The sequence below is a fragment of the Hemitrygon akajei genome, chromosome 27 (genome assembly GCF_048418815.1).
Source record: "Hemitrygon akajei chromosome 27, sHemAka1.3, whole genome shotgun sequence".
Classification (NCBI taxonomy): Eukaryota; Metazoa; Chordata; class Chondrichthyes; order Myliobatiformes; family Dasyatidae; genus Hemitrygon; species Hemitrygon akajei.
In genome coordinates, this window is record NC_133150.1 from 37276682 (window position 1) to 37288704 (window position 12023).

The window sequence follows — 12023 nt, forward strand, 5'->3', positions numbered from 1 at the left end:
AGGGTGATTACAGTACGCCAATGTTTCATCATATGCTGAAAGAATTTCACAAGTATTGGGTGTGGTTTATTAAGAATGTATTAACCATAAGCGTGAGGCAGAATCAAATGCTTTTTGGTAATCAATATAATAACATGAAGGATTCCTGCTTTTCCCCTGGGCTTGATTTAGAATTACAGAAACTATTTTAAATTGTTCTTTACATCCTTTCATCCCCTTTCGGCATCCTTTGTGCTCTTCTGTAAGTATGTTGTTCTTATCTAAGTGTGTGGTGATTAACTGCGAGGTGCATGATGTCACAAGTTTACATTATCATTTGTAAATAAGTAATAGGACATTTTGATGGGTCATTTGTGATAACAATCCTTACAGACAGCAGCTGAATTGAACCCGGGTCGTTGGCACTCGAATAGTATTACACTAATTGCTATGTGATGGTGTTGCCCCCTCAAGGGCTCTGTGTATGGGAACAACTGATTTCTCTAATAACTGTGGAGGTGGGGTAGGGTGGCAACAATTGAGATTAATTGATAGAAGAATTAGTGGGGAATTGAGGAAGATACCTTCCTACGAATGATTAATGAGGATTGGAACTCACTACCTGATCACTCAAAGAGCTATTTCCTTGTCAACCATGGATTAGGAGCTGGAGCTGGGAAGTGGGATTATCCATTGGGAAAATCTGAATGTATTAGTATAGGCATAAGTGATTCGAAGATTCAAGGTACATTTATTATCAAAGAATGGATAAATTATACAACCTTGAGATTTGTTTGCTTACAGCTACAAAGCAAGACACCTGAAAGAACCCAATTTTAAAAAAGCTAAAAATAGAAGACCAACACCCAATGCACAAGAGAAAAGAAAAAAATACGAATCACAAGAAGAATTGAAGTGAACAACAACACTCCAAACCAAATTGAGTCGTCAGATCTGAACCCCGGAGCAGCCTGGAGTAGACCCAAAGCCTCACTTATCAGTTCATCATATTAGTGGGCATGAAGCACAGCAGCCAGGGCAGTCTTCATAGCCTCATCACCTTGGAGAGAGGAGTGACCACCGTGGAGAGTGAGAAAAATAAGCTCTCGTTTCGGATCCCAACACCTTGTCTTTTCAGTCCATCTGGAATGGCATCTAAATTGACCAAACAACAGAACAGCAAAAGGCGCCCTGGAGAGGAGTGAACACTCACGGAGAGCGAGCGAAATTGGCTCTCATCTCCAACCTGGGCCGAAGAGATAATGGATGTAATGCCCGCTTCTATGGAGCACTGATCTCATTCCAAGAACTGGGAAAATTAAATAAATGTAAACAGTCCTCAACTTGAGAGAAGAGGGCCAGATGAACAGGAAAACCTGCTTAATCTCATTTCTGATCCTTTCCCTTCTCCAAACTCTAACGACTACATTCAGCCAAAGGCTCAACTTTTCTGGTCTGTGTATAGAGCTCATTCAGCCCATCCTACTGTGCTGGGTCTTTGAGCTAGTTATAGAACTATAGAGTTATACAGCACAGAATCAGGCCTTTAACCCAACCCAGCTATGCCGACCAATTTGCCTGAGATAGTTACATTTGCCCATGTTTGGTTTATATCCATCTAGACAAAATACCAGACAAATAATTTATTGCTGATCTGTCACAGGAGCTTATTGGTTGTGAGTTTCTTTAGAAACATCACACGAGAAAAAACTAGATTGTATACACAAGAGATTCTGCAGATGCTGGAAATCAAAGTTCAAAGTAAATTTATTATCAAAGTCTTGTGCCACATACTGGAGGAAGTCTGCAAATCAGGCAGCATTTATGGAGGCAAATAAACAGTTGACCATTCAGGCCAAGTCCCTTCATCAGAACTGGAAAGGAAGGGGAAAGAAGACAGAATGAGAAGGAGGGGGGAAGGGAAGAAGTACAAACTGGCAGGGGTGAGACCAGATGAGGCAGGTAGGGGAGGGAGATGAAGTAAGAAACTGAGAAGGGATAGTTGGAAGAGGTAAAGGGATGAAGAAGAAAGAATCTAATAGGAAAGAACAGTGGACCATGGAAGAAAGGATGAGGAGAACCAGAAGGAGGTGATGAACAAGTGAGAAGAGAAAGCGTGAGAGAATAACCAGGATGGAGAAAAGAAGAAGAGAGGAGAGCTGTATTGTATAACTTTTCCAAGATTCCTAAATAAAGAACCTCTATGTGAAATTCCTCTTTAAAATGTAGTTTGTGTTGGAACTATTAGCTTGTTCATTATTACATGGAATCAGACGGAATTCTCAACACTAAACAGACAGTTCAGCTCAAATGTTTTATGCCAGTATTCATCAGTCAATGAGCAAACTTATTATATTGCCTTGCGAACATCACCGGTTACTTATCTGAAGTAATCTATTAGCTCTGAAATGCATTCAGATCTTACGAAATTATAAAAGTGCTTTATAACTGCAGGTTCATGCCTTCTGTTGGTGGTTACACCACCCAAGATGACATCCAACCCTGTCTGTCTTCACAGCTTATTCTCTTACTGGTATACTGACATATTAACAGAAGATTTCTTGCCAATAGTCAGCTTTCAATTTGAGTTCCATTGGATTTTTCTCAATGAATAAAGATACAGAACATTAAACTCTTCTAACTGCAAATATATTTCTTTGGCTAGGAACATGGAGCGTTGGATTGGAAATTTTAAACATAACTTCATTCACAGGTACATACACCAATTCATAGGTATCGATTTTAAGAGCAGGCTGAACATACTAATGCTACTTAGAAAAGAAAGTTTTCAGGTAAACACTGAAATATGAATCTAAATAGGTTTGTCCAAGTCATCATGTCCACAATATTGTCTTTAAATAGGTTTTCTTGTGTAGATTATCAATCCTCGGATAATTACTAATATCTTGTCTTCCATGGAGGAATGGTTGGGTGACTGGGCTTCCCACTGTTTAAAAAGAAAAAAAAATAAAGATATTATTATAATGAAATATTTTCATTGTCATTTTTAAAAATCCCTACACTGATCTAATAAGATAAAATCTTTTCTTTGTAAAAAAAGCTTTTCAATTCCTTCGGAGAAATTGTTTCTGAAGCCACTTTGATTACAAGGAATAAATACACTGTGTTGGTCAATAATAGTGCACTAGTTTGCTGCTAGTGGCCAATACAATTGGCCCTTGGGATTTGATAATGGTAGGGTAGATAATACAAGTCCTGTCTGCCTTGTAATTTTGTGTGTTTTTGCTCTATACAGAGTGGTGAGAAACCTGCAATTTCAAAGAGAGAAATTCATCTCAGCATTAGAAACTAGGAGCTGAAGTGGTCAGTTAGCCCTTTAACCCACCCTACTAATTGATCCCATCTTCGTCCATGCCCATTCCCCAGTGCTCTCTGTCCTCGATCTTCCAAATCCTTTCTTCTTCCTCTTTAAATGTGAGCAGTGTCTAGTTTCCATGACCATCTGGGATAGAAAATTTGCCACCAGTTTTAAATGAATACCTCCTGTCCCTATCAAGATTTTCCCAGCAAATATCTAGTTCATCTAGTCTAGCCTATTAGGGATTTTACATGGTTCAGTAAGATAACCCCTGATGCTTCTAAACCTCAAAGAATATTGATCTAAGTTATAAATAAAATGTAGAACTATTTCTGATGAGTCTTGATGAGCCCGAAACTTTGATTCTTTATTCCTCTCCATCGATGATGCCTGACCTTCTGAGTTCCTCCAACATTCCTCCAGTGTGTTGCACTGGATTTTCAGCATCTGCAGAATCTCTTGATGTTAGAACTGCTTTATTTGTACTCTTTTGGAAATGTTAACTTCCCTCGAGCATCCATGCCTGCAGCCATTACAAATCCAAGCTAACCATTGCTGGACAATTGCTTTCTGATCTCTTTGCTGTGTTGAGGATGTCTTATGCTGCAGTTTTCACATTTGGCAAGGACTTCTCAATTAAAATTGAAACAGCTTGAAAAATAGAAATCCTGAGGAACTGCTTAAATCAAATGAATATATACATATTGCCCTTAGAAGTTAGACTGGAGATAATTGTAGATTTGGGCCCCAAATTTCCTTTGTACATCAACAACACACACAAAATGCTGGAGGAATTCAGTAGGTCAGGCAGCATCTATGAAAATGAATAAACAGTCAATGTTTTGGGCCAAGACTCTTCATCAGATGCTTTGTACATCAACACTGTTGAATTTCTTGCCATTAACAGTGTTCTGTCCTTCGATTGAGGATATCCAGGAAAAAAGGGAAAAAAATCTTGTAATAGTGTTGTAGTATCTTTTACATTCATTTGAAAGAGTGGAGAGTATTTGGATTTAATGTCTGCAGGACATAGGAGCAGAATTAGGCCATTTGGTCCATCAAGTCTGCTCTGCCATTTGATCATGGCCCAAATGTTGACTGTTTATTCATTTCCATGGATGCTGCCTGATTTGTTGAGTTCCTCCAGCATTTTGCATGTGTTGCTTTGGATTTCCAGTATCTTCAGATTTTCTCATGTTTAAAATAAAATATATGTAATATTTTAGCGATTTTTTAAAAAAACTCTTACCTCCTGTGAATTTCACTGTAAACAAGGTGTCCTTCATTCGCACTAACCATTGTCAACTCTTGCTCAGATAGACTCAGTAACTGTGAACCTGTGAGAACCCCCAAAGACTTCACAGTACTATTGAAAGAGAATAAGAAACCTACAGTGAGTATGTTTCATTTGGAGGGAAGATTAGATCTGATGAAGGTATGCTTCAGAGTGAAGAATACATCAGGTACTTAGGTGAGGAGCAAGCATTGCTACAAATGAAGGAAAATAAATGGGTGATGCAACTGGCTCAATAAATTGATTAGAAGGGCTGACTCTGTTTAAGGAGTCAAGCTGGACACATTGGAGGCTGTGGTAGAACAAAAAACCCTATGGAAAATCCTGGTAATTCTGGACAATGTTTTTCACCCTTTGCATGCCACCTTGGCTAAACAGAGGAGCACGTTTTTGTAATAGACTAAGACAACTGCACTGCTCCAAAGAGTGGGATACAAGGTCATTCTTAGCCTTGGCCATTAGGCTCTATAATGTGTCAACATATAGCTAAGGAGGTGATGACCCCCTCCTGTTAGACTGTTTAAGGTAACTTATTTTTTATTCTCTTCTCTTCTAATATTTGTATATCTGTACACTTGTAATGCTACTGTGACACTGTAATTTCCTTTGGGATCAATAAAGTATCTCTCTATCTATCTAAATGTACCAAAGCAGCAGTGGTCCTAAATGTATGGACAGTGGGGCTGCAGTTGTTATACGTACAACCAGCAATGGGCGCATCTGCATATTTTGGATTTCTGTGTCTGTGCATTGGGAGTTGGGAATGCAGTGGATGTCAGATACACATCTACCCTCTCCCCTTGCTCCTTGAATCCCCTTCAACCCAGCAGTGTGGCAGAGCAGCAGTCACAGTGAAAAGCCCTTCCTGGGTGCATGTGACTGACTAATTGTTCACGGCCCCCTCTGCTTCAAAGTCACATGGCTTCAAGCTGAGCACGGCCATGGAGGGTGCTGGGGGCCATCATCTAACAAGGGGCTTGTTCCATGCAGCTGAGGACAACAGGTCCCTTCTGAGCAGAGGCATCGTTCCATTGTGAGTTATTGAATGAGAGCGGGATATAAGCAAGTCCGAAATCCATAGGCTAGGCTTTGATTTTATATTATGCCACCCTGGGAAAGAATCAGTAGCGAGGGAAGGGGTGGAGGAAGTGAGAAACTCAACTCCCATATCTAGGCTTGGAATCAAATCTTCCTGGACACGATGTATTTTTTCGAGTAATTAGTTAAGACTGCGCCCAGCTCCTGAAAATGTCTCTGAGGAACTATGTCCTGTATCTGTCACCATTCAAGGAGCAAATCTATCATAAAATATACAGAACAACACAGCACAGTAAAGGCCCTTCAGCCCATGATGTTGTGCTAACCTTTTAACCTACACCAAGATCAATCTAAATTCCCTCTATTTTTTTCTATCAAACTTGTGCCTATCTAAGATTCTCTTAAATGTCCCTAATGTATCTGCCTCTATCAACAACCCCACCAGCAGCGCACTCCACACACCCACCACTCTCTTTTTTTAAAAAAACTACCTCTGATATCCCCTTTCCAAGTTCCTAGAATCACCTTGAAAGTATGTAGTCTTATTAGTCACTGATGCCCTGGGGAAAAGATACTGGCTGTTTACTCTATCTGTGCCTCTTATCATCTTATACACCTCTATCAGACATCTTAAACTGCTCTATCAGGTCACCGCTCATCTTCCTTTGCTCAGAAGAAAAAAGCCATAGCTCGCTCAACCTTTTCTCATAAAACACACGCTCTAATCTAGGCAGTATCCTCACACATCTCCTCTACACTCTCTAAAGTTTCCAAATCCTTCCTATAATGAGATGACTTAAAAGTCTAACCACTATTTTACATTGATAGGAAGCAATTAGCATTTTGTCCAAAGAAAGTGGTGTTTTTTGGACTATATATCCGAATGCAAAAGCAGCCAGTTAGAAAGCAATTGAATCTGGAGGGTAACATGATGCTTGCTTACTTTCTGGAATAGCCTTTGTCCTGCAGCCATGCTGTCACCTCTCCAGCAGTGGAATCCGCAGTCACCTGAGGAGCCCTGGGCAGGTACTGGAAGTTGCCATCCTGAAAGAAATTAGAAACCTCATTGAGTATCAGAACAGACAACAAGACTTATCTAGGAAAACTTGGTTGCACATTTAACACAGCATTCTCCTTCGCCATCTGATGACTTTGCACAGAGAAATCAAATGAAGACTCAGATGTTTACCAGAAGGCAAAGAACTGGGCATGCTTAGCCGAAGAACTGAGAGAAAGGGAGGTCCTCCTCAACATAGTGGCTGGATCTCGTTAATATTTGTATTTCCTCAGCCGGACGTGGGCTATTTGAGGAGGGAGCAGCAGAACTTCCCAATGGAAGTGGAGGTGAGTGGGGTAGGAGGGGCGAGATGTCAAACTTTAGATTGGGGAAGGATCAGGAATGGGGAGAAATACCAGGATTAGGAGAGGTGGGAGTAAAGTAGAAGGAGGTGGCTTTGGGAAAGGGAGAGGCTGGATTTCAGAGAAAGAGGGAGGAAAAGAGAGAGAGGAGGATAGGGAAAGGAGTGTAGAAAGAGAGAGAGGGAGAGAGAAAAGAGAGATGGGAGAGAGAGAAGGATAGAGAGGAACGGAAGGAGAGGGGTAGAGATGAGATAGAAAGAGGGGGATGGAGAGAGAGAGACACACACACACGCACAGAATGTGAGGGAGAGAGAAATTGTAGTTGAGAATGTAGGTAACAGCAAAATGGATTGGTATTAGGGAGGGGTGCTGTGGTGGGGAGAGGTTCACTGCTCACTCTAATCTATATTCCCTGTGAAGCCCAATTTTAAGGTATCTTGTACTCCTATCAAAAGACCATAAAATCATAAAATATAGGAGCCGAATTAGGCCATTTGGCCCATCAAGCCTGCTGCACCATTCATCAATGCTAATTTATAACTTTCAACTCTATTCTCTTGATAATCTTTAACCCTTTTACCGATCAAGAACCTATCAAGCTCTGCCTTAAATATACCTAATGATTGGGCCTCCACATCTCTCTGTGGCAATGAATTCCACGCATTTACTACCTTAAGGCTGAAGAAATTCCTGCTCATCTCAATTTTAAAGCAACATTACTATATTCTGAGGCCATAGCTCAGATCCTAGGTTCTCCTATCAATGGCCATTCTATTTGGACCTTCCACCTGCTGGTAGGTTTCTATGAGATCCTCCTCATCCTTCTAAACTCTATCAAGTATGGACCCACAATATCAAACACTCCTTATATGTTATGGTGTTCATTCCCAGAATCATTCTTGTGAGCCTCCTCTGGACCCTCCTCAAGGCAGTGCATCTTTCCTTAGATACTGGATCCAAAATTGCTTCCAGTATTCCAATTGCAGAAAGACCAACACTTTATAAAGTCTCAGCAATACATCCTTGCTCCTCTCAAAATGAATGAAAAAGGCAGGTAAACATGGAGATGGCAGGGAAGAAGCAGGATTAGAGTGGAGTAAATGATGGCCCTTTACTTAATACTATTATTAAGTAATAATAATAAATGTTGGCCCTCCTATTCCCAACAATACATTGTGGAATACCCTCTCTCATCAGGGAAGAAACATTAATGATTAAAGCAGGGGTTCCCAGTCTGGGGTCCACGGTTTCTTTGCAATGGTATTGGTCCATGACATAAAAATGATTGGGAACCCCTGGATTAAAGATTAAAAGATAGCATTAATTATCACATGTGCATTGAAAAATTGAAGCATACAGTGAAATTCATCATTTGTGTCAAATCAAATCAGCAACAACTGTGCTGAATGCAGCGCGCAAGTGTCTCCAGGCTTCTGGCGCCAATACAGCAGGCCCACAACTTACTAACCCTAACCCATACATCTTTGCAATATGGAAGGAAGCTGGAGCACTCAGAGGAAATCCACACAGTCTTTACAGGCAGTAGTGGGAATCAAACCCCAATTAGTGATCACCGGTGGTGTAAAGTGATTGTGCTGACCATTATGCTACTTTGCCACCATAGTACAGAAGCTTGAAGACCCACACTCAAGATTTCAGGAACAGCTTCTTCCCCTCTACCATCAGATTTCTGAATAGTCCATGAACACTACTACCTCACTATTCATAAAATGCTGCAGGAATTCAGCAGGCCAGGCAGCATCTATCGAAAAAAAGTACAGTCAACATTTTGGGCTAGACCGTTCGGCAGAAATTTCGACTGTACATTCTTCCATAGATGCTGCCTGGCCTGCTGAGTTCCTCCAGCATTTTGTGTGTGTTGCTTGGATTTCCAGCATCTGCAGACTTTCTCTTGTTTGTAATTGGATTACCTCACTATTCATCTTTTGTTTATTTATTTTTTCTGTTGTTATTATTATAACTTATCATAATTTGGTATGCCAGCACTGTTTGCTGCCACAAAGCAACATATTTCCTGACTTATGTCAGAGACAATAATCCTGTTTCTGGTTAACTGTTAAGATTGGGATCTAGTTCCAGAACACAGTCATACTAGAAGTTATACATGGAATAACATGTCATGAACAGTAATGGGGTTGTAAGTAGTTAGGACCAATGTTCCCTCTAGCTTGGAATGACCAGTGTATGCAAAAATCTAGCAATGTGCAATTTTTTTTGCCCAGTGACAACATATGCACACTGAATTTTATATATAAAGGCAATATATATGTTATTTATATATAACAGCTAGCAAAACACTGTCAATAAGAACTTTGATCTCCTCTGTGTTTCATCATTTTCACTTTTGTACATCAGCACTCTCACAGAACGTACATAGCAGTTCTGTAGCAAGTAATAAAGGATTTTCTCACTGGAGCTTTTGCACACTATCCATATGTGATTTGCTTGCAAAATGATGTTTTAAAAAGTCAAGTTTCCACATATCACTCCACATCTTCCCACTTGTAAATTCTCCAGCAACTTTTGCATCGTGACAATACACGCTGGTAACAGCAGTTACTGTATTGTACAGAAATATTTCTTGTAGCTGCGTGATCCTGACCTCATGAGCTTTCAGTGTAGCAGTTTCCACTGTTTCATTAAGCCATTCCACTTTAAACGAACTAGCAGTTCTTTTGTGCTTCAAGCCTTTTGTTTCTTTGGAATTTGATATACTGAATCAATAATTTTTTCAATAAAAACAGTATACATAAGCCTGTTCTAAAATCTGCAGACTAATCATTGCAAACTCCAAGTTATAAACATAGTCCACATTAGAAACCAGAAAAGAAAATGTGATTGGGTACCATCGTGAAATATACTTAACATGCCAATGAAGTAGAGAGTGAAAACCTTTTGTGCACAGTTTAAATTCCTTTGTGCACTAGTAGCAAGTATGCCCTGCAGGTTTCAGATACTTGCAAAACACTAACACATTTAATTTTGTCACTGGAGTGCAGCATTTCCCTACCGAGGAGATACTTCTGTCCTGTTCCATAAACTCTAGGATGTTGTGGGGGACGTGACCAATAGCACCATTCCTGTCCTTTACTTTGCACCACTGATTAGAAGCCTCCAGCACCTGAAAAGACACAAACACTGTGAATGCTTGAGGTTGATAGTACTCCACTAGCAAACCAAGTTTATCAGATCTAGATGAGTTACACTGAGATTAAGCCAGTACAAAAGAGTCTCTCCCATTCTGAAATGCCAGTCTATAGCCTCCTTTAACTGCCACCATGAAGCCACTTTCAGGTTGGAGGAATAACATCTCATTTTTTGTCTGGGTAACCTCCAACCTGATGGCATGAACATTGATTTCTCTATTTTCCAGTAATTTCCCTCTTACCCCTTCTCTTTTATCCATTTCCCATTCCTTCTCCCCTTTTCTCCCTTTCCTTCTCCTCACCTGCCCTTCACCTCCCTCTGGTGCCCCCCTCCTTCCATTTCTCTCATGTTCCACACTCCTCACCATCAGAGTCCTTCTTCTTCAGCCCTTTACCTTATCCACCTATCACCTCCCAGCTTCTTAATTCATCCCCCTCCCCCACCCACTCATCTTCCCCTTCTCCTGGTTTCACACCTTCCCCTCCCCCACCTTATTCTAGCTTCTTCCCTTTTCCTTTCCAGTTCTGATGAAGGGTCTCGGCCCAAAATGCCGACTGTTTATTCCCCTCCATGGATGCTGCCTGACCTGCCGAGTTCCTCCAGCATTTTGTGAGTGTTGCTCTGGATTTCCAGCATCTGCAAAATTTCTTGTGATGAGTATGCTCAAGTGATTAGAAGATTGAGGACTAGATTCCACGCAGACAGAATGAAAATCTCCACAATTTCTCCATTGATTCAGATGAAACAAGGTTTGACCAGTCTCCACCTGTGTTCTCTCACTGGTGCCATATCAGTGCTGATGTAGGAGACTTGCTCGACCACTAGAATAGTACAGGGCGCAACACCTGGGCAGGCATGCCATTTATCCCAACCGGTCCATACCCTCCGTCTCATCTACGTCTTCTTTCAATCTTCCTCATGGGCATATCCAGCCTCCCCTTAAAATCTGTGAATCCCTTCTTGAAGTTGGAGATCGGGCACATCATTGGTTTGGCGGTGATATCTTATCCTTTATCCATCTCGCTACAACTGACCTAAAAATATTCCAAGCTAATGCATATGGTGTGATGGCCTTTCTCAACCATGGGATTGGGTTCAAGAGCCGTGAGGAAATGTTACAGCTATACAAGACCTTAGTTAGACTCCTCTTGGAATACTGTGTTCAGTTTTGGAAACCTCACTACAGGAAGGATGCGTAAACTGTAGAAAGAGTGCAGAAGAGATTTACAAGATGTTGTCTGGATTGGAGAGTGTGCCTTATGAGAATAAGTTGAGTGAACTTGGCCTTTTCTCCTTGGAGCGACAGAGGATGAGAGGTGATTTGATAGAGGTGTATAAAAGAATTGATCATATGGATTGCCAGAGGGCTTTTCCCAAGGCTGAAATGGCTTACAGGAGGGGGTATAGTTTAAAGGTGTTTGGAAGTAGGGATGTCAGAGGTAAGCTTTTTTACACAGAGTGGTGGTGGTGTGGAGTGTACTGCCAGTAACAGTGGTAGAGGCAGATACAACAGGGTCTTTTAAAAGACTCTTAGATAAGTGCACGGAGCTTAGGAAAATAGAGGGCAACATTCTAGGCTAGGTTAGGTTACATGGTCAGCACAACATTGTGGGCTGAAGGGCCTGTAATGTGCTGTAGGTTTCTATGATTCTAACATTCGCATCTCACACCTCAGTGAACCCCAGATCTCATTGCACATTAGGTGTTGGCCTGATGAATGACAAACACTGAAGAACAGGTCTCAGAAAAACCACATCGGCCTTCAGCAATTCACTGTCAATATTGGTTTCTTCTATTTCTCTAATTCACTCTTGGGATGTGAACTTTGCCATCAAGGCCTTCTTTCTCAAGCCATTCCCTTAATGC

At 41.0% G+C, this 12023-nt stretch overlaps 1 protein-coding gene across 5 annotated transcripts in view; it reads right to left on the minus strand.

Moving 5' to 3' along the window:
* Positions 1 to 1728: 1728 nt before the first annotated feature.
* Positions 1729 to 12023, minus strand: part of eps8l3b (EPS8 signaling adaptor L3b) — a 100974-nt gene continuing 90679 nt past the window's right edge. For all 5 annotated transcript variants that reach the window (XM_073030654.1, XM_073030653.1, XM_073030655.1 and 2 more), the window contains 4 exons: positions 10021 to 10131; positions 6574 to 6674; positions 4548 to 4664; positions 1729 to 2926 (listed from right to left, as the gene is read on the minus strand). In XM_073030654.1, coding sequence (XP_072886755.1) covers positions 2878 to 2926; positions 4548 to 4664; positions 6574 to 6674; positions 10021 to 10131 — 378 coding nt within the window. In that variant the 3' untranslated portion in view covers positions 1729 to 2877. The remainder of the gene's footprint in view (positions 2927 to 4547; positions 4665 to 6573; positions 6675 to 10020; positions 10132 to 12023) is intronic.